Genomic DNA, 21,931 nt, shown 5'->3' on the forward strand with positions numbered 1-21,931 from the left:
TTTCTAATGAAACTGGAGGTTGCACACCCAGTGTTTGAAGCAATTGTAATAGACTGCTGAGAGTCATCCAAGCCTTTCTGGTTTAGCTAGTAGAAAGAAGCCTCTTTCTACTCCAAATGCTTTTTCTTCAGCTATATCCTTACTTGATGTGTTTCAGCAGATGTTACCAGTTTAATGCTCAGTGAATCTGTCCTATCTCTGTTGATTTACACAGACAGAGAGTTAGTTTTGGGGCATACTTTTGGTGGGAGAGAAGTGAAGTTAACCATGTAGGAGACCCTGTTCAAATGATCCCATTCAGCTAGAGCCTTGGTTCATTGGGGAGTGTGAGAACATACTTTGTGGTAGTGGTGATGATAAAAAAAAAATCCAGGAAACTTACATGCTGCTGTTTTCAAAACTTGAAACAAGTTTTGAAACAAAAAAGTTAGGACTTCTTAATCCACATAGAAAATTTTTGCATAACTGACCTGTGTGAAAGTGATTCCCTTGAGCTATTCATGCTTAAGTGGATTGTTTGATTTACCATTTCCAATTTTCAATTTTCAGTTTTGTCTCTGTGCCATCATCTTAACAGAGCGTGCTAGTGGCTTTTTTTTCCTAGCAAATCCTTCTTTACTGTTGTCAAGGTGCATAGCTGAAGGACATAGATGTTGTTTAGAGTACTTCCCCTCCCTGCCTCCACACCGACACAGTCCTTTCTATTCCTGCCCATCATACCAGGAAACTCTTGCAATTAATTTTGCAGCTTTGATATAAGACATGGTTTGGGGTTTGATTCTTGTGGGCTGAGAGGCAGGCTCTCTGCAAGAGTGCCGTGGAGCATCTCTGCAGGCACTTGTCTCCATGTGTGTGTTCTGAGACAAGTGCTGGAAGATTCAGCATTTAGACAGCACAAGTTGTACACCACACAAGGCCACCACACAAGCACTAAGTAAGGGTGCTTGGGCCATGGCTGATAAACTGCCTTTGTGCTTGCATAGTAGCTGATTGCTTGAAATCATCCCTGCTTCATGGAGAGACAGGCTAGCAGACCTGAGGGCTGGAGTGATTTTTCTCAGACATGTGTTTCTCTGAGGCTTGTGTTTCTCCTTTGAGAACGTCTGTTTACTTGCAAGGGTCTTGAGAGAGAGCAAGAGACTGGGGTACTGTTGGGTGCTGATTTAAATGTAATTTAGAGGTAGCGCAATGTAGTGGCCACTGAAGGGAGCCCAAGAAAGGGAGGAAGAGGGTAGTGTCTGCAAAGTATTAGGTGGGTATGTCCCCAGGGTCCTGGGGAGCTATACGCCAAGCTGCTCTTCAGCTAAGGCTGGACAAACCTGTGAACTGCTGTCAGAACTCAAAGATTGGGACTGTCAGAGTATCCTGCTCCAGATCAGGTCTGCATTGTGAGTGCTGAGGATCCCTAGGGTGCAGCAGCTGTTAGAGTTGTTTGGTGAGAGTCTTGCTGAGCTCACCCAGCAAAGGTGGGAGTAATGTTCCTGGGCTCAGCAGGGACACATGCTGCCCACTGCCCTTGAAAGGACATTTCCTTACAAATGGTCCCTGATGGAGAGCTGGCTTCTGGTGGAGCAGGGATTTCTCGATCTGCCTCTTCTTGATCTGATTTCTCGATCTGCCACCAAGACCTGCTCTGTGACCTGGGTGGTTCATTGCATCCTAGTGGGTTGTAAAATGCATGTGGCTTCTTCCCTCTGGAAGTTTGGCTGAGAAGGGGGATGTGTGCTAGGGTGCTTCTCTGGGCAGTCACCATTCAGCAAAGTGGGTCTGCAGATAAACAAATTTAGGTCTTGTGCAATTTCTGTCCTAAACTTTTGAATATCTTCCTAAATGGATTGATGTCCGTCAAACCCTGTGATCACAAAGACTATTTCCAGTCCGTATTTTCCTGCTTGTAGTGATGCGAAATTGGGGGGCGGGGGGGAGTGTGTGTTAGAAGTAATTTTCTTCTGTTAGGTGGAAAAGCTGTTTGAGACCAGCTCAAAGTGGATGTAAGTGTTCCATTCCTCTCAGGAATGGCACTGTTTGAAGTATGCTTCTGCAGTATGTTTCCAGATATTTTCTCAGAGTGCAGCTCCTCCTTGCTCTGAGATGTTTCTTGCTGTTTTGCCAGCTTCTATTTGAGACCACAGACTCCTGTGATGCTAATGCATCCAAACATTTATTCTCTTCATTACAGAGATGAGCTAGGCAGGTTGTGGATGGTGCTTAAAAGCAGGGGTGGGGTGAGAGCAAGCCCTCTGGGTCCAGGCTTGGTTGCTACAGGGTTGAATCAGGAGTCAGAGGAGTTCTGGTATTATCTAGCCCTTGAAGCTTGTATGGCTTCTGAATTGACTGTACTTCCTGGATGCTGTAAGTAAAAAAACCTGTTTGGGCACTGGATCAGGCTGTCCATCGGGGATCAAGCCGTCCATCAGAGTGTGAGCACTGCATTTCTACCTCCGCTGAATACCTCAGCCACCAGTGATGGCTGTGGGAAGTGTATGGTTCCCTTTGCTAACTGCACAGAAGATTTTCAGTGTTGCAACTTCTGGGCTAAGCCAAAGGAAACCAGGCTGGAGCTGGCTTCTGAGGATGGCCTGCCAGGGCAGAAACACAGCTGTCACTGCTATGCTTGTTGAGAACATCACGTCATAGCCACAGCAACTTTCTGCTGCCTGGTGAAAGGACTGTCTTGCACAGGACCAGGAGTTGGACTTGATGATTGTTATGGGTTCCTTCCAACTCAGTATTTTATGATTCTATGACTGAAAGGAGGCTCTTGTCTTGAAACTGTGATGCAGTAGTTCGGGAGCAGTAAGAAAACAACTTAATGGCACAGGTTACATAACACAAGCCTCTCTTTTTGCAGAAGCCATGAATGGGGCTTGCTTTCTCTTCTTGGAATGAAATGACACAGTGGAAGAGGTGGCTTAAAGTGTACTCATTATTTTTTTACAACAGTTTTCAAATGGGAAGTGTCATTTGAGTAATAACTGCATCTCCCAGGCTGAATGAATGCCAAGTGTGATGGCAAGATACACTTAGGCCTGGGATATATCTGCATAACAGTGCTAACAGAAGAATGCTTACCAGGGAAGCCCTGTTCTCAAGAGGGAACAAATTCTAGTACCAGCAAGTTCTGATTGTTGTCAGCTGTCTTGTCTGTGGACTTGCTGTGACTTAATGAGGAAAAAAGAAGATGTATTAACTTCCTCACCAGTGGGACAGGAGTGCCAGCTGGCCTGTGTTATGCTGCTTGTGGGGGATGTAACATCTTTGATGTCTTCTGCCTTCTTGCCACAGCTGGAACTTCCTGTTGGCTCCTGACCACTTGCGGAGCCATAGCTGCCCAACAATGTTGGCAGTCCTTAAGGTGCACTTTCTCAGCAAGCATTTGGTCTTGCAACAGTATTTTCAGTCCCCCTGTGCCTGCACCTCAGGAGAAATTTGTTGATGTGTTTTCTCACTTCTGCCTTAATTGTGCCAGAGATAAGATGGCTCAGATCAAACTTCAGTCAAATTTCTGTTCCAAAAAACTTCTCTTAAATCTAGGTAAGGCTCAGAAAAAAACTGCTGAGGGGAAAGCTGTAAAATTAATTTAAATATGTGATATGAAATAATCATGCAGAATCAGTAAGCTGGGTCTAAGATGCATACCCCTTTTTTGCATACTCTGTTGCTGTGTTGTAGTTCTGCAGTTTGCGCTTGCCACAGAGAAAATGCAGGTTTTTACACTTTTGCAAATGTTAATTCTTCCAGTGTGGAGAGGTCTCATGGCTGGGTGTGGGGTGCTTTTTTTCTGTTTGTTGGTTTGTTTTTTGGTTTTTTTAACCATCATTGAAATGGAATATTTTAATCACTTAGGGACACTATCTTAAACTATGTTTATAACATTGATTTGAAAAATGAAGATGAGCTCTCCCAATACCCTGTCCCTCCATTCATAAAAGCAGTGTATATTGAGCTAGACATAAAGAATGTACAGCACATGGCAAAGGATGCTGTCTGTAAAGTTTCAAGGGACAGCTGGTGTTGGCTAGGGTTTTGCAAAGAATTTAGTTGCTTAAAGAGAAACAGAACTAACTTCTGGGAGATTCATGAGGCATTTAGGTATATTCAAATTTTAGCTTCCATGGAGGAGAAATCCATGTGCAGCAGACCTGTAGCCTGTCTAAACATTGTCCTGCCATCTGAGGTGCTTGAAGATGACGGAAGCACACTACCTGCTGAAGTGAAGCAGTCTGTCAGTTTGCTAAATATACTGGAACAGATTGAACAAAAACAGTAAATGCAAGATGTCTACTGCATGCATCACAGAATTCTCTGAATATAAGATGCTGTCTTTGCACAGTTTTTCTTAAATCATACCCCACCCTAATGCTCTTTGACATAACTCAGGAATATACTTGCACTGTGGCTTTATAAAAGTTTTGGGTGTTTTTCTTCATCTTTGTGTGTTATGTCTAAGAACACAGTGGTTCAAGCAGTGAGCTAAAGTATTCTTCTCAGAGGACTTGTTTTGATTCTTGCACATACCTTAGAAATAATGCGTAGATGTCCAAAGGTCCATACAGCATGCATCAAAAATCACTGGCTTGACAAATAGAAAATGCTGAGTGACCTTTAATGGTAAAGTGTAATCATACAGACTTTGAATTAATATGCTGTTCACAGCCATGCAGTTGCAGCGCAGACAGCGTCAGCCTTTGCATAATAGAAAGTATTTAATTCTGTATAACAGCTGACTGCTTCCTAACAACTTCAACTAAACAACAAAGCAAACATTTCTTTAAGGGGAGAAAAACTCAAGTGCTGGTCTAAAACAAGGTGACCAGACTGGAAACAAATTTTACCTGCATGATACTGCTGCTAAGGCATGAATTTGAGGGTTTTTTGTCAATGTTCTCAGGTCTTTCTCTAAGTAGAAAGTCTTTTGCTTCATTTCTGAACTGAGCTTCTCTTTAGACGCTGAACTTCTGTGAAGTCTGCCTTTGTGCAGGGAGAGCAGCTTTGATAGTATCTGCACCCTTTCAGTTTTGCTCTCTCCAGCCTGACTGCTTCCTGTGAGGCTGCTCATAGTAAACAAACCCTGTAGTGCTGGGAGTAATGGCATAGGAAGCCTACAGTGCCCTGGTGCCTTTTGGTGAATCCCTGGAGTAAGCTGTGGAGTGTGTTGTGGTGAGGACTCAGGAGGAGCTGGCTGGGCAGTACCAAGTGTGAGGAATTTCCAGTCCATGGCCATGCCAAAGCCTTGTGAGCAGGTAATAGTGACTCTCTGCACTGGTTTGGATTCAAAGTCGCTTTAGCCCAGGAGCATGTATGTGGTCATGGAGGTCAGCAGATGCCCAGGAAGAGGTCAGCTTAGAGATTCATGAGAAGGATGTATTCTGTATTGTTAGGGATTTTTATCCTTTAAGCTTGTTCACCCTCCTCGTCAGGTACCTCAGTATTTTGGTTTCTGTGAGATTGCTTTGCAAGGTGGTTGGTGGTTTTGAATACAAACTGTACCAGGAACCATGTCCTTTTTGGTGTGGTGCTGACTCCCAATACCTTCTTCTGTTGTCTTCTGGCTGTTGCATTAAAAAAAAAAGGTGCTGAATTACTGATTGTTCTTTGCTGTTTTCAGACCCTTTGTCACTGCAAGCACCTCTGCCATATCTCTACAATTGCCTTGTAGCTGAAAAGTCTTACAAGGCTGACTTCTCCGCTGGAAAACAGCTATTTGCAGTGCTCTTACACAAGCCCCCACCTTCTGGCTTTCTATTCATCTCCCTGCAACTCCTGATAGTTAGCAATTAGTTTAAAACCCAGGCTTAGATTTCTTCTCATTCAAAACCTTGGCTAGCATTAAGTTTTAGCAGCTCCAGCTGAGATTAAGCCATGCAAAGCTCCTGTTCTTTTGAATTTTAATTATTTTACTAATGCTTTAATTCAAGAATTGTGAATGTGTATTAGTGTGGGGAGGTATAAGGAAAACACAGCTATGGTTTATGAGGTCACATGGAATTAAACACTACAACCCTTGCCTACCCAGTGGTCTTACTGTGAGCACCCACATTCTTCCTGTGATGTTGTTGCACCAGGTTTTACCAGTTAGCAAGTTTATTTTAATGCCAGCTTTCTGCATTTAATCCTGTTACTTAGGAAAGTGATTTAAGACAAGCTCAACAGGCATAGTCTTTTCAGAACAACTGGTATGACCTGTCAAAAACAGTGAAGCTTGCTGAGTTCTTGGCCATTCAGGGATGATGTGACAGCAGAGGCAGAGCTCTCACTGCAGGATTCTGTAAAGGCTTGCCCATGACATTTCGACTTGCTGGAGAAGATTTTAAAATCTGTGGGAGCCTTCTGTCCATCATTCCCACTGTATCGGGGTATTTGGTAGGCTGCTGACAGGCAATTGAGTTTTTTGCTGCTAGAGATGTTGGTGAAGCAATGAGAATGGACCAAGCACAGCCTGGGATTAGAAATGGTCCAGGTGTGGCTGTGAAGTTCTCTGTAGTAGACTGTGATTTACAGGCATTCTTCAAGGCATTTTTCTGCTTTCTTGCAATACTGCAGTATTCTCCAGTAGCCTCAATGAAACCTCCAAAAGTCACTCCAGTGTATGGGCTGTTGCCTGCTGACAGGGAGCTGACATCCAGTGGTGATATGGCTGAGGGAAAAGTGGTCTCTTGCTGTCCAGAATTTTGGCTGACTCTTGCTCCCTGAAGACTCTTGCTTGAGCACCCATCCTGTTCTGCTTTTTCTCATGCACTTTTTTCCCAGGTCTTCTGCAAGGAGTGAGTCTGTCTTTACAGCATCTGTCCTCTCAGGGAGTCTGAAAAATTCCAGACTGGAAGTCGCCATTTAATTATCTGCTTCTTTGAATATTCCCCTTATTGGACATTTTCAAAGAAAATATATGACCTTAAGTGTGAATGCTTCAGGAGGCACGGGCTCACACTGATTCTTAGTGCGCAGACTGACCCATTGCTTGTCGGAGCAGCTGTGGACAGTGTTATCCCCTTCCTCTGAGACAAAGCCCAGCTCTCCTGTCAGCTCAGCTGAAAATGGTGGTGAGATAGCAAGAGTTTGATATTCTTCAGTTAAAGCTCTCTGTCATGTAGATATGTGTCTTGGTTTGAGACAAATTAGGAGGAAACTTTCACCCCAAGACAGTATGATAAAAAAGGCCACAAGACAAAACCAGTTGGTCCCAAAAAAAGATCCTAACCAGAGCCTCATGAAAGTCAAAAGAGGATGCTTTGGTGCTTTTCTTCTGTGGAGAAAGGAGAAGCATTTTCTTCAGCTTTTTATGACTCACTATACCTATCTAAAAACCACTGGGATTTTTCGAGGGCAGTTTGAGGGGAGCTTACGAGTTGAAATTAAATTCATCCAGAGAGTGACACTGAGCTTCAGGAAAGGCAGCAACCAGCTCTCATCGGGAGTTAAAGACACCTCTCAAGGGTGAATTGTGGGAATAGTTTCTCCTTGCAGATACTGACCTGCTGCTGCATTCACGCATCCAGACAGCAGAGCAGAGGCAGTGTATGTGCTTCTTGCTGGGCTGACTTATCTGTCCTTATCAGCAGCTCCTGCTGGAGAAGCAGGAACCCTGTGGTCTTAGCATGCTGCCGCTGTTCAGTTCAGTGCTGAGACACAGATTCAGCAGCTTCATTCCTGTGCTGGCTTGAAACCACCACAGGCACAGGCCTTATCCTTAAGAATCTCTCTGCTCCCTAAGCATGAAACAGAAAGCCAGCAAGGTGGGACTTCTGCTGACCCATGCAATGCCTTGTGTGAGGTCAATAGAAACTGGTCCAGTGTGTTGGCAGGAGGTCTGAGGGGTGAGGACTGCCAAGTGCAAACTAATGCAGCCTCATAAATGTTATCTAAAATTCACTGAGAGGCAAATGCAGCCTTCCTAACTCCTGACCAAGAGTTATGACCTAGAGAAGTAGGCTTGATCAAACATGTTCAAACAGGCAGAAAGCACTGCAAGAGTAATGCACCAATGGGTAGGAGCTTGCTGCCTCTCTGCCCAGAGCATCACTGGACTGAAAAATAATATGTATATGGCTCATGAGAAATGTATGTGCAGCTGGGCTGATGTAAGGGGATTGGTGCTCCTAAGCGTTACCCTCTTCAGCAGTGACAAAGATGAGATGCTTCAAAGGTGGTGCTTAAAGCCTTCTGAGGGAAGCAATTATGAAGTGGGTGACCTGGATGCAGATTTCTTTGCTCTTCAGCTGAGAGAGAAGGCTTAAGCAGAAGTTTTACATCCCTTTCAATCTTGCTCTTATTTAATCTTTGCTAATGCAGCTTGAAAGCACCATGAATGTTTGTCCAGCCCATTTCTGGGCTCCTCGTTTCAGGCATCTTGACTCCTGCTTGGGTGAGTGGCAAATCGAAAGAAGGAAAGGGGAATACATGTTGTCTCTTGATCTGGACATTGGTAAAGCAATAGTCTTAAAAACTGGCTCTGACCTCAGAGCATCCTCATTCTTTCCTGCTCTTGCATTCTTTTTTAATATGTCTTGTTTGGATGAAATATGATAAACTTACTCTTAAGCCTGGATATGGACTTTCTTTATACATCCTTTCAGTGCTCTGACAACCTAAATAGATGTTAAATACAGCTGTTCCCATACACAAGCCAGTATCTGTAGTTTTCATCAGCAGCGTTGAGACTTCTGACAATCAAGTTACCCCTTTCAGATGCAAAGACTAAGATCATGCAGCCTCTGTTTAGGCACTTAACTCTGATAAATGATGGCCTATACACTGAAACCCCATTAATTTTACAATTTACTTGTGACTGTTACTGGATGATGCAGAGGGTGCTGTGAGCTGGAGTTTTCTTCTTTGCTTTACAATAAGGTACAGGCAAATAGAGAGCCTTGGAACACGTGTTTGCTGGCAGGGATGCTCAGTGTAGCAGATGTCTGTGAAATCTCAAAGAGCAAGGCTGAGAGATGGAGAAGCTGTGTTCCAGAGGGGTATAGATCAGAAATTCTTACTGCTCAAGAACTGGACTGTTCTGTTCATTTTATTTTTCATTTCATTTATCTGTCACTGGGATTTGGCACCAGCTAGTTATAAGCAATCCCATCCCTTCACATCCATCTGAGTAGGCTGAATTTTTGTCTGGCTCTGTAAGCTACTCCTGTCTAAGCTGATGCAGACAAAGAGCCTTCTCCTGTGTGCTCTGGCTCCAGCTATTCCTTTTCTAGCCCTTCGTGCCTCCCTGCCAGTGAATGAATGCAGGTCTGTAAAGCCAGAACAGACATGGTGATTTCTTCCAAGCTCATTTTGTCATGCTTGTGATAGTCATCTTTGTGATAGCCCTTTATCTATTCCATCACATCTTTACCAAAGAATTGGGTAGGCTGGAGTTAGCATGTGTATCAACATACTGAAAGTCCTAGTACTGAGTAGTTGGACTAGTGAATGTCTAGTGAATGGTAAATAAATTAGTCCAAGACCGTTGTGTAAGATCTGCTGTCAACTTAGGGCAGAGTGATGTTTTACTAAATCTTGCAGAACTGGCACAGCACAGAAAGGTAGGAGAAGGATTGGGTGTAAAAGGCCAGAGAAACCTGGAGCAAAACCATTCTAGGGCATAGGGCAAGATAACTATTTGTCAGTGTGCTCTTGGGAGAAAATACAATTGTTGGACAGATGGCCTAGGAGGAATATATGGATTTGTGATTCCATCCATCTTTGATTAAAGAGCTGTGACTATGTGCTCCTGTGAATCATGTGTCCCTTGTACTTTGAATTTCTGCTTATATCTGATGCTTATCCTGAGGTATTTGATAGAAATGCATAAAAGTTGTTGTTGACCTGGGAGGCAGAATGTTCCATTTAACTTTGTTTTTTAAAGAGTGTTTTCATAAGCTAATGCTTTCACCAGTGTAAACCATGCCATGGCTTGCTATGCCACAGCAATTGACTGCCTCATATGAATATAAAGTTTACTGAAGAATTTTTAGAGTTAGTGATTTATTTTATTTGTCACTTCAAACAGAATAATTACAGGCTCCGTCTTGTCCAGCTGGGAAGAAACTTAATGCTGACTCTAGACAGTTTTTGCACTACAGTTAATTGCTGGAGTGTGCTTTATCTTAGAGATTTGTTTTGTCCCTACCTGTTCAGAAAAGTATTTTGATCTTAGTCCTGTAGCCTTTCTCTCTTTTGAGAAACTGGACCTTTACTCTGTCAAGGTCCTTTACTCTGTTTCTTACAAGAAAGGAGCAGTGGGAAGGTGCTGGGGGCACCAGACCTGGGTAGAACAGGTTGCTCAATCCATCTGTCCATTCACTCGTCCAGTGGTGAGTCCACTCACTGGACTCACCACTCTGTGTCCACTCCCTGCCTCCTGGCTGGATAAGCAAGTTTAACTTGTGCAGTGTGGTTGTAAAACCAACTTGGGCTCTTGTCCTGACCTAGACAGTGGTGGTCATGCATGGGCTGCCCAACAGGGCCCCTTAGAGAATACTCCTGCCTAAGTACATGTTTGCATACCTTATCCTTCTCCCCCTTTTTAATCATCCTTGTTGTAATCCTTGCTTCTCACTTTCTCTACCCCACTATCTTTTCAAAGAGACCGCCTGCCCCATTTATGGTTTTCCTATGGGTTCCAGTTTTATGACATACATTCTCAAATTTGCTATTTCTGACACTATTCCCTTGATATTTTTAACTCTAACCAATATTATTGAGATAGTTGGCCAGTGCTGCTGGCCTTTCAGTGGGTAAGCTGGCTAAAGAGTGTGTAAACAGTGGTTGGGTGCTCTCATATCTCTGTTAGGTTTTTGTTCTTAATACTGAAATGCTTGGGTTCAGTGACAGAGGGGTGAGCTCTTCAAAAGTGCTCTGAGTTGGCCCATGTCTACTCTGGATGATCTTGGTGGCAACAGAGTGAAATGAATACTTTAAAAATGCTGCCTGAAGGGATTTCATGTTCCTTCTGCTGTTTTTTTCACTAAAAGGTATATAAGCTTTGTTTATTTTTACTCTAGGCAGAAGCACTTGTGCGGGATAATGACATATCAGCTCATGCCCAGAATGTTGCCAAGGCCAAATATGAATTTTTATTTGGCTTGGAAGAAGAGAAGCCTTCAGGAATGGGTAAGTTCTATTTATTACTACTGCGTGCAAAAGAAAAAAAAAATTCTCTTAAGCCACTCAGGAAAGTTTTGCAGAAGCTTCTCCTTTAATGACCCCGCGAGGCTCACTGTGCTATGCTACCCTTTGCAAGTACTGGATCCTGCTGGTTTGGCCCCAGAAAATGACAGTTGTTCCCTCTCTTATACTCCTGCCTTTCTTTCTGGCTCATGTGAGCCACCATGATGTGACAGCAGGGACTCACATGCTACAGGCACATTGGTGGAGGGAGTCCCTGCACTTCTCTGCAGTGGAGTTGTTCAGCCACGAGTTCTGCAATTGCACATGCTGAAGCATGGCCATTTCTGCCTGGAGATCCTTCCAGAAATGCACTTTGTGGTCTTTCTACAAGTAGAGGTAGGTAAGATTTTAATTCAGATACTTGAGTGGTACCCGAACTGCTCTGCCCTCTGTAGTCAGTGATTCCAGAAGTCCAGGTGCTTCCATAATATCTAATGTTATATCTAAGGATCTGTCTTATTCCTGTTGTCTTCTTGTAAATATGGGGCGTTTTCTACCTTTAAGAGCCCAAGCTTAGAAGAAAAGAAATTTAGTTATTGTAGCTATTCCTCTTGCCTTGTCAAAATTATCAACAAGCCCTGCCCTCTTTGAAAAAGCATTTCCTCAGGCTGTTCTCTGTGTACCTTGATCCTTTCTAATTGCAAACTTTCTGGAATGTCACTTAATTAAAGAAGACTCCCTTCTTGCTAGAAAAGGGCAGCACTTTGTTCAGAAACAAACTGTGTATGTTCCTCAACTTCAGTAAGGAAAAAAGAAAAAAGCAGAACTTGAGTTTCTTCCTGGATTTTATAAAGTTTGATCATCCACCTGGGAAATCCTAATTGCAAAGTGGAAAAAAATCCAAATTTCCAAAAAGAGAAAAAACCCCTCAAAAATACCCAAACCAAAAGGACCTCATTTAGGAATTTAAAAAACTCTTCCAAATTGCCACAAAATGTGTATCAGTTTATTACATGAATCATGATGACCTCATTTCTTGCTTGGAAAGACACAGTGTGAGAGCACTGTCAGCAGGCATTGGTACAAATCCAGAGATTGGTATTAAATAAAGTATGCTGTGTCTAATAAATCCAAGTGAATCTATTGTTATTACCAGCCAAAACAGTTATCAAATATGACAGGTATTCCAAGCTAAGTACTGAGCTCTAAAATAAAGGGTAGCAAAGAGTAAGCCAGATATATTGACTTATATGCCTAATTCTGTGTATTTTTCCTGTGCTTCTTGCCTTGTTTCTGGATCTCCTTTTTGCGTTGTTTCCAGATCTCCTCTTGTTCTTTTATTAATGAGGGTTTGTGAATGTTTAACAGTGGTTAACATACAACGTTTGTGAATTGTACCTAAAAACTGGGTGACATTGTGCTTACCTAGACTAGCCTCATGCTGCCACAGACAAATGCATCCTCCTCCTCCTCCTCCTCTTACAAGTTGTTTGACTGCCATGGATAAATGATAGTGGTTCTGCCCCTTCTAGTTTTTTTGTTCAGGTTTTATTTACTGCTTATTTACTGGAGGTGAATGAGGACAGGGTGACTGAGGGGACAGTAGTACAAACTCAGCGCTTTTGTACATCAAATCATGGTTTTTTTTTTATTTGATATATATCAAATATGTCATGACATATGCTTTCAGGGGAAGCAGCTATGCTTGAAAGTCTTTCTGTTCTTCTCCCTATTAGATGGGAAGGGAGAAAACACCACCAAAAATCCAAATAAACAGGTGGCTTTCTGAAGTTTCCTTTAAAAGAAGGAAGACATGCTTTTTAGGGGTCAAAGTGTGAAATATTTCAAGCAAATGAGTGACAGGGGCAGGGCCAGGAGAAATGTTGGTGTTTAAACTTGATCAAGAGAAAAACTTGTCACTGTGGGCAGTTAGGCTGAACTTTAATTTTTCTAACCTAAAGCAGTTGACCCATGCCATGGCTGGCCTCAGAAACGGAATGTAGCATGTAAGCTGCTGAACAGCTTAATTTCTTCTGCCTTCTGGTTTATACTTTCCCTTTCGGCCACAGCCACATTGCTGTAGCCCTGCTGACGCTGCTGAGGATATACTGTCTTGACTGAGTACGAAAACACTTGCATCAGACAAGCCAATTCACAAAGAAAGAGCAATAATTGGGGGCAACTGTGGCAAACACTTCTATTTCCCCAGGTGGGAGATGGCAGCTTTTGTTAATAAGCTCTGTGCTGATTTTTACCTTCCAGGTTGAAGCTGCTGGTCATTTTCACATGGGAAAATGAGAAGGGGGGAAAAGAAATAGTTAGATGGCTTTAGAAGAGGTGTTTCATCAACGATATTCAAATGCTAATAAAGCTGTCACATATAAAACATTTTCCTTTGCTGTCTTCAGTCTAATTTTATCTGGGATATTTGTGATCACTGATGCCCTAATGTGCTCTTGTCTTTAATGCATGATGCCTCTTGTCTGGGTCCTCTCCTCTCTTGTCCATTGCCCATCCTCCTGCCCTGCATGCATTACTTGGAGCAGAAGCAGGTCCAAGCTCCCCGGGACCCTCCTGTTGTGGAAGGGTTCAAGACCACGCATTTCCCTGCAGACCCCCCTGCACTGGGGGAGCAGGGAGGATGTACCACATTTGTCCACGTGGCCCTGCACAGCCTGACCACCTTCCTTGGCGAAACCCCAGCCTTCTGCCCTCCAGCAAAAGAAAATGTTTTTTAGAAACTGAATTTAGCTGGGTTGGACAAGACCTCTTCTCAGACTCACTGACATAAAAGGCCGCTTGTTGTATGTGGAAACATACATTCCTTCTCTGGAAACTGCTGTGGAAACAGTGATCTCTATTGAGCAGACTTTCTTCAGGCTTGGCTGTGCTACAGGTCTGATTTTTATGACTTTGCTGTTAATACATTTAAATACCAAAAAGAGAAAAAAAAAGTTATGGCCACATGACTTTTTTTTTTTTTTTAGTCTTAAAAGTGCTTCCTTGGGGAAGAAAGTGGTGGATACTACAAAATAATTCCTTAAATAAACATGAAGGCCAAATACCCCATAATTCCTGTTATATGAGAAAATAAATCCAAGACTGTTGTTAGGAAGAAAAAAGCTTCTTAAGATTGATAAACAGTCTTTTCTCTGATGCTTCTGAGAGGAGAAAGCTTTCATCCTGTGTACCAGAGGTTTAATCTCATCCTTCACAAAAAGGCTCTGTACAAATACTGCCTGTGTTGCTATGCAAATCTGGTCTTTCCCAACAGCTGCTGGAAGAAGCTTGGTTTTGAATTCCTGGTGAAACAAATAGCTTTTTGGAAAGCCTGTCACTTGCTGTTTTGTGTTCAGTGAGATGTCATGAGGCAACTGAGCTCATTTAACATCTTGCTTCTGCCAAGAGATGGTCCCAGACACACACTGCCACCGATTGTCTCATGCTAGTTCTTGTGCTCATCTGTGTGCTTAGCAAGCTCAAGCCAGCAAAAACTGTAACAGACTCCCCAAAAATAATGTCAAAAGAACAATTCTAAAAAAAGGGCTTATTTTCTTCTGGCAATGTGTGCTGAATCACCATTGCAAAAGGTCAAACAATGCCAGATCTGACACGTGAAAGAAAATCAAACAGATACTTTGACCCATGCAACATACCTGTTCCTGAACTGCAATTGAAGAAATGATTGTTTTTGCTTTAGATTATCTAGAACTGTTTTTCAAGAGCAATGGAAGGACACAATGGCTGCTATTTTGTAAAAGTAAAGCCTTTTCAGGGTTCTTATGTTTCTGATTTAAACATTTTTAAGAAAATGATCCCAGTATCTTTGTGTAAATTGAGCATCACTGACATACATTCTATCTCACTTGTTTGCTCTGTTACTTCAAGGCACATATGTACAGCTCTGCTGCATCCCCCTGACATTGCATGGAAATGGCACCTTCCTGGTCCTCCCTGCAGGAACTGCCCTTAGACTACAGGCACTCATTATTACATTGTTCTCATCATAGCCCAGACTGCTGACTGTAGTCTTGCCCAGTGCTCCAACCCTGTTGTTTTCCATTTTGAGGCACCACCCTTTGCCGTATTTTCATCTCTTGCTCTTTCCATCTCCAAGCAATCCTGCAAGTCTAGGCTCCCTGGTCTGGTATCTTCCTCTGCAGCTATGTTTTCCTTAAGAAGTGCAAAACTGCATTTTCTGAGGGTTGGAGGACTGCCTGGTTTTCACAGTAATTTTGCTTAATTATGGTGAAGGATTGGCACATCAGATGTCCTGAAGTGTTCACGAGGAGCACACAAAAGGCTGGAATACAGAGAGCTCTGAGCTGTGGTACCCCTCTCCCACATAATTAAAAGTCCATCACCCTATTGTGCATATTTGACTTTATCAGTTTGTTGTTGTTGTTGTTTCTAGTGTCCCACTGCATTTTCTGACATACAGAAGTCCTGCAGGAGTTTTAAAACCATAGTGTGTAATCAGTAGTTTTCTCATAAAGATCCCCAATGTTTGGCATTGCTGTTTGGCAATGATGCAAAAAGAAGGTTAACTTTTTAAATTTAAGTTTCCAGAGGTACTGTATTGGAAGGTACTTTAACACTTGAGTTTGTGCACTTCAGGAAGTGATTACCTCTTTGGCACCAGCATGTTCGCTGGCCACGCTAAGTGCTCCTCTTTCACTCCAGCATGGAATAAGGCAGGTCATTTTGGATGCTCTGAAGAGCACATGGAAAAATAAATGCTGATGCAGAAGGACAAGTTCCATTGTGCTCTGGATCTTGGCTGCAGAGGTGGAGCGGTGGAACTGTCTTGTTATCTCCCCTGAATTTCTTAGTCCTGCTTCCTGGGACTGGGAGAAGCTGAGGCATGCTCTGGAGCTGTCAGGTGTGGTGTGATGGATGTATGGGTTTCCAGTCCTAGGGGCAGGAAAACTAAAGGGGCACAAAGCATTATCCTAAGTCCCGTGCTCCACAGGAGGAAATTGAATGTCTTGTGACCTCCACTTGAAAGCTGGATAGATAAGTTATCATAACCTACAGCTGTAGGGAGGAGACTACCACATCCTCAACTTTCTAAACAACAGAGTTGTTTGAAGGCCAAGAGTTTAGTACAAATAATCATTAAAACACATACTGTTTGTTTATTGTTTTTTAGAGGTGCAGAATTAAGCACTCAGAAGTTAGGAAATGCCAGAGTTAAGGCAGTAGATGTCTCCCTGTCTGTGTTCTTTTGGCTGAAGCTGAGAGCCATGCTGAGCACACAAATATTTGGGGACCTGGTGGTGCTGGCAGTCTGTCAGCGTCTGGCCATATCAGATGCTCTGAATACACCTGGCACAGGTTGAATTTGGTTGAAGCTGGCAGGACTCAGCAACACCTTCCTGGAGACAGTCAGGTCATGCCCTTCCATCAGGCAGACAGAAAATGGGGCATCCAGATCAGCGGGCACAACAGGAGAGGCTCAGCCAGCTGACTTAGCTTGTTATAGGCAGGTACAGTGGGACACAGAAGCATTTTTACCTGTCACCACCATTGCCTCCTCTCCTCAGCCTCAGTCCCATCATCTGGCGAGATCTGCAGCACACTAACACAAACCCTCTACTGTGCTGTAGCCTTGCTTCATTTCTGAAGCTTTCTGAAGGAAATGATGCATGTTAACTTGCTGTTGATATGCACACAGAGAAGACATTTAAATAAAATTATATGGGTAGGTGAGAGTACAGCATGTATTTTTCCTGTTCACAGTTCACTGCTTTAACAGGTACCTTCTGCTGTAGATCCCTGTGTTGTTTATTTAACTCTGTCCAGAATCCGGAGGAAGGGAGTCTCATTCGCTGTGAGAGCCTGCTGAAAAGTTACTATGCAATGTCCAACAGCACCTTAAGCAACAAACAGTTGGAGCCTGGGAGACGCACACGTCCCTCTGTGCTCTGTTTTGGTTTTAGCTGGGCACATAACTTGAGATCCATCTCCTAGGGTGCTTTAAGAACTGCCTAGCAAGGCTACTCTCAGATTGGTTAATTGGTCCCAGACTCTGAAAAGTAGTAAAGGACATCTTTTTCCGCAGGTGTGCCTGGTTTCTGGATCTACAGAAATCTGGAGTTTCTGAGATCTGTGCTTACAAGTGATGGATTTTTAAAGCCATTTTTGCTCACTCACAGCAACTTTCCAAGGATTTTGAGAGGATTATTGAAAAATACAGTATTTAAAATATATAACATTAATTATAAGTGAATTTAGAAAGGCTGTAAAGTCATTGTAGATGCTGAAAGTGTCAAAACAGCTGTGAGTTGTCACTGCTTCAGAAGTTTTTCTTCAGGTGAAGGCTCTTATGGAACTTTTAAAGTAATTCTTGCTAATTACTGTGTGTATCTATGCCTAGAAAATCTGTTAGCTACTTCCTTTCTAAATCACAGCAGCAGAAAAATAGAAAATTCAGATTCTTTTTGGATCTGTTGTTTACATATTGGGTTTCAGACTTCTCCAAACATAATAAAATGAAATGAAAACTTGAGATTCTCACAGCCATATAATTCCAGAGTGTGGAACTTCAAAGAAGAAAAGGGCATTAAATATTCTAAGACCCACTTGCACTTTTATGTCAGGATAAGGAGTCCAGATATTCCCTTTGTATTTTCCCTCCTATTCCTACTCATGCTAGCAGCTGTTCCACTCTACCATTTTGCTTTCCAGGGTAATGACTCTTGGGACTGAGCTATCTCACTGACCATCTGTGGCCCATACAGCAATTTGTAGTGGATAATCCCTCACACTAAATCCTCTCAGCACGTGCTGCATGTTAGTTTTGGACTTTGTCCTGTTTTGAGCTTGCTGTAGGCCTGTGAGTGACTGCAGCAAGGTGCCATCCTTCTTGCAACCAGGGGAAAGGTACAGGGCTCTTTGGAAGACACTTAATTCAGTGCAGTTGGGGTTATGCAAGTGGTCCCAAACCCTGTTTACCACTAGGAATTAGTTAAAATCTCTGGGGAAAAATATGCAGCCAAGTCACAGTATAAGAAAGCTTTCATAAAGCTTTCCATCAGGAATAGGGCTAGGACTTGTGCAGTTGTAAAAAAAAATACAAACTCTCAAAGAGGCATGAAGTGACCCATGTATTTTACCGGCTTTCTAAATGGTCCTTGCTTTCTAAATGCACAGGATTTATGTTCTTATTCTAGTGGCTTTTCTCATTCTTTACAAAACCAGTGACAACTTAGCATCATCATATCCTACCAGACTCCAGCACTGGCTAGCAGAGATTCATCACAGATTTACCTAGCATGGGCATGGTTGTCCTGTGTCAGACTGAAGTTTCATCTAGCACTGTCTCTGGTAGCCCAAAACCCCCAGAATTCAGGGAACTACACAAAAGCAGTGGTGGACAGTATCTTCTTGTGAATCTCTTCCAGTATGCAGGAAGCTGTGGGTGTACGATTTCCTGAGGAACATACTGCCCCTGCATGCGCGCAGGGGATTATTTTTTTCCCTGAACAAATTATTTTAATTTCTGGGTAACCCTGAGCCACTGGCTTTCACACACTGTGTGGCTGTTCAAGCATGGACTGCAAAGAACACACAGCCTATGCGGGCTGTTGGGCTCTGTACCAAACTTCCCAGTGACCACAGCAGGGAGTCCCTCTGGTTGTTTCTTTTTGGGGTGAGGGATCTCAGCCAAGATGGTCAATTTTCCTGCAACGGCTCTGCCATGCCTTTATTCCCCTTTACCTTCCCTGCATGTTTGCTAAGGCACAGAGGCATTTCACCAGGATTTATTTCCAGGCAACTCTCTCCAGCCTCTTCCCTCTGCCTCTCACTTTTACTCAGCTTCCCCATTTCCACCAACTTCTTGTTTTTACATAATACTGCTGCAACTTTTGACAGGATGAAGACCTGGCTCTGCTTCTCCTTTTGGAGTAAGCAAACTGCCCAAAAGCCTGGAGTGTCTGCAAGCTGCAGAAAATCCTGCGCCCAGTCCAGTGTGGATGTTTGCAGTCCAGTTACAAAAGCCTCGTGTTTGCATTATGTTAATCCCCTGACTTTGGCTACTCTGGCCAGGCAGGACCTATTGCAGCATGAAGAATGACATCATTTGGAAAAAGGGCTGCTGCACGAGGCTGCCAGAGGCTGTGCAGCATCCCTCCCCTTTTATAGGGGATGGCTGCACCATCTCAGCAGGAGCAGGCTGCTTTATCAATTGGAATAGTTTTAGTGACTGTAGAAGATGTAACACGATGCAGTGCAGGACACGGAGATGTGTGTAACCCTCCTCTCTGGCAGGCTGCAGTAGTGATACAATACCATAATTGTGATTTGTTCATTAAGCTCTGCCATCTAGAGATTTGTCTCATCTTAATGCATACATTGTTTTTTACTTGCCCTAATTTGCCTTTTATAAATGGTGGCAGGAATACCAGGAAAGTGTAACTGATACGATGCTGCATGCAAGCTCACCCACGTGCTACTTGTGCTCTGCGCAAGTTGCTGCAGAGACATAAAATGCAGGATGACTGGGCTGCTTAGTAAATGCTTCCAGCTCACTAATGCTGAAATGCCATAAAGCATCCTGCATTCCGGAACCAGCACATGACTCTCAGCATCGCCATTCTACCCGATTCTCCCCTTATGGACGCAGTTACAAAAACGGCAGCTAAGCACAGACGCATCCCTGGCATGCCGTCAGGCAGCCTTGCTGGAGGAAATTTTTTTTTCCCCCTGCAAGCTGCCAAGGTGGACTCCTTAGCTCCTGCGATAGTCTGAATGAGACTGCAGTTCCCCCATCAGTTTCATAATACTCAGAAAGCATCCATTTACATCATTGTGTGCAGTGCAGGGCAGCAGCTGCCAGGAAATTTGAAACTGTTTTGATTCCAGTTGACTAGAACAGCAGCAATTGAATTAGCTGGTATCGCTATAGATAAACTGATGATCTTTGCATTTTATTTCTTTGACCAATGGGTAACTGCTGGAGCTACAGTAACCTCTGTGAGTAAGGAGACTGTTCAAGCAAATATATCTAATTTCTCGAGCTATATAATATATATATATACTGTATAGAGAGAGACACTCACACCATTCTTTTTTAAAATGTACCTGTAAACAAAATGTCTGTCTATGCTTTTTAACTTGTGTTTTGCTTCCTAGAATTTCCTTTTATTATGCTGTAGACAAGTTTGCTTGACATGGAATGGTTATTTACCTATGAAATATCATATCTGTGCCTGATTTTAGTCATTAATTCTTTCAACGTCTAGTCATCAGATACGCTGCCAAATGCTGTTAGGTTATATTTGCCCGGTCTCAGTTTTCTAGTCACTCACCCCCTTTCTATTTTAGCTTTTAGCTTTTTCCCTATCCATTTCTTTCTTTTTTTTTCTTTTTTTTTTTCATTTGTTGAAAGAAGCCACCTTCAATGCAAAGTAGAAATTTGTGTTACCTGAAAGTGTGTGTCCTTTCTTTGTTTGTTTGATGATGGGTATTTTTTTTCCCTGCGCATCTTCAGTGCAGTCCTTAAATTTTGTTGTTGTCTTTCTATCCTTGTTTGTAATGCAGTCATATTGGGGGATGGGGTTAGACAGGATATGCCAGTAGCTGCAGCAAGACATGATGCTGTGGTGGTGGATGGGAATAAGGGAGGAGTTTCCCTTAAAGAGCTCAAGCTCCCCTAAGCTCTTGTACCTGAAATAGCTCTGTAAGGAAAGGGAAAGGCTTTGCAATTTTGGGAGAAAGTGGTGGATTGGTCATAGTTTACTTCACGAAACAGAGACCTTGGCAGTTATGTGCATGGTGGTACCTAACATAATGGCAACAGAACCCTGCTTTGATGTCATATAGGAAGGTTTTCAGTCAGACAGAGAATTAGGTAATATTACTGCATGAAGGCAAGAATCCCACTGACTTGTGCTTGCATACAGCAGCAACAGCAGCGGCAGCAGTCTGTCCAGAGGACAGCTGCTGACATGTCACTTCAGAAAAGGCATTACATTTCTACAGTGATAGTGCTACTCTCTTGCTCAGATGGAGCACAGCTTGCAGGTGTGGCAGAGGGGAGTACATCTCAGTACTCTCTCTCCCTTTGGACACCTCTCTGTGCCTGCATGTACAGGTATGTGCTCTGTATGTGTACCTCTTCTGGAGTCTGATGGGCTTGCCATACTGTGAAGTTAAGGAGGAGAAGTAAATCAAAAACTTGCTCAAGATTTCTTTCCACCATCAGCAGTGGCTGTCAGTGGCAGATGGGGACACGCAGCAGAGCATTTAGCATTCACCACAAGAAATAAGGCCTCCTCTGTTTTCCTTGTGTTGGTTCAGAAGCTAAGATAGCAATTAGTAGAGACGAGCCTGGCCCCTTGGCAGGATCTGTGTACGGTGCCTTGTTAGGGCTTGGCCTCCAGAGCACATTGGCTGCCTCCCAGCCCCACAGGAGGCTGGGGCTGCTGCTCCAGGCTTCCTTCCAACTAGGCAGGATGTGTGGGTTGGAGTGAGGCATGGGGGATCCCAGCTCTTGGAGCACTATATATTCCCTTTCTTCATGCAGTACAGCCGGAGTGTGTGGCCTGGGCAGTGGCCTGGCCAAGTGCTGTCCCACAATGCTGAGGGCACACACTAAGCATTGCTTGTGGGTGGATATGTCCGCCAAGAAGGGTTTATGTTAGTATCTATAATGACACGCTCCCTATTAGTCCTCTCCTAAGAAATCCCTCCTCTAGACTGTGCTGAGAAAGCAGCAAGCACTAAAGCTTCTGCATTAGAGAAGGATTGTGGGGTGAGAAAGCAGCTTGGGGTTGCTTGCCTGGAGTTTTTCTGGTGCAGGTGTAAGGACATTGTAACCACAGCACAT

At 43.3% G+C, this 21,931-nt stretch overlaps 1 protein-coding gene and 1 long non-coding RNA gene across 3 annotated transcripts in view; one reads left to right on the forward strand and one right to left on the reverse strand.

Moving 5' to 3' along the window:
- Positions 1–4,589: 4,589 nt before the first annotated feature.
- On the reverse strand, positions 4,590–20,763 carry LOC115948165. Its single transcript, XR_004082016.1, has 2 exons — positions 20,528–20,763; positions 4,590–5,552 (listed from the first exon to the last, which is right to left on the reverse strand). It is a non-coding gene; the product is annotated as an uncharacterized LOC115948165 (long non-coding RNA).
- PSD3 (pleckstrin and Sec7 domain containing 3) overlaps positions 10,997–21,931 on the forward strand; it is a 98,019-nt gene continuing 87,084 nt past the window's right edge. For both annotated transcript variants that reach the window (XM_031059069.1, XM_031059070.1), the window contains exon 1: positions 10,997–11,100. In XM_031059069.1, the coding sequence (XP_030914929.1) occupies positions 11,097–11,100 (4 nt within the window). In that variant the 5' untranslated portion in view covers positions 10,997–11,096. The remainder of the gene's footprint in view (positions 11,101–21,931) is intronic.

This window comes from Geospiza fortis, unplaced genomic scaffold (assembly GCF_000277835.1).
Source record: "Geospiza fortis unplaced genomic scaffold, GeoFor_1.0 scaffold167, whole genome shotgun sequence".
In the NCBI taxonomy this organism is placed as follows: Eukaryota; Metazoa; Chordata; class Aves; order Passeriformes; family Thraupidae; genus Geospiza; species Geospiza fortis.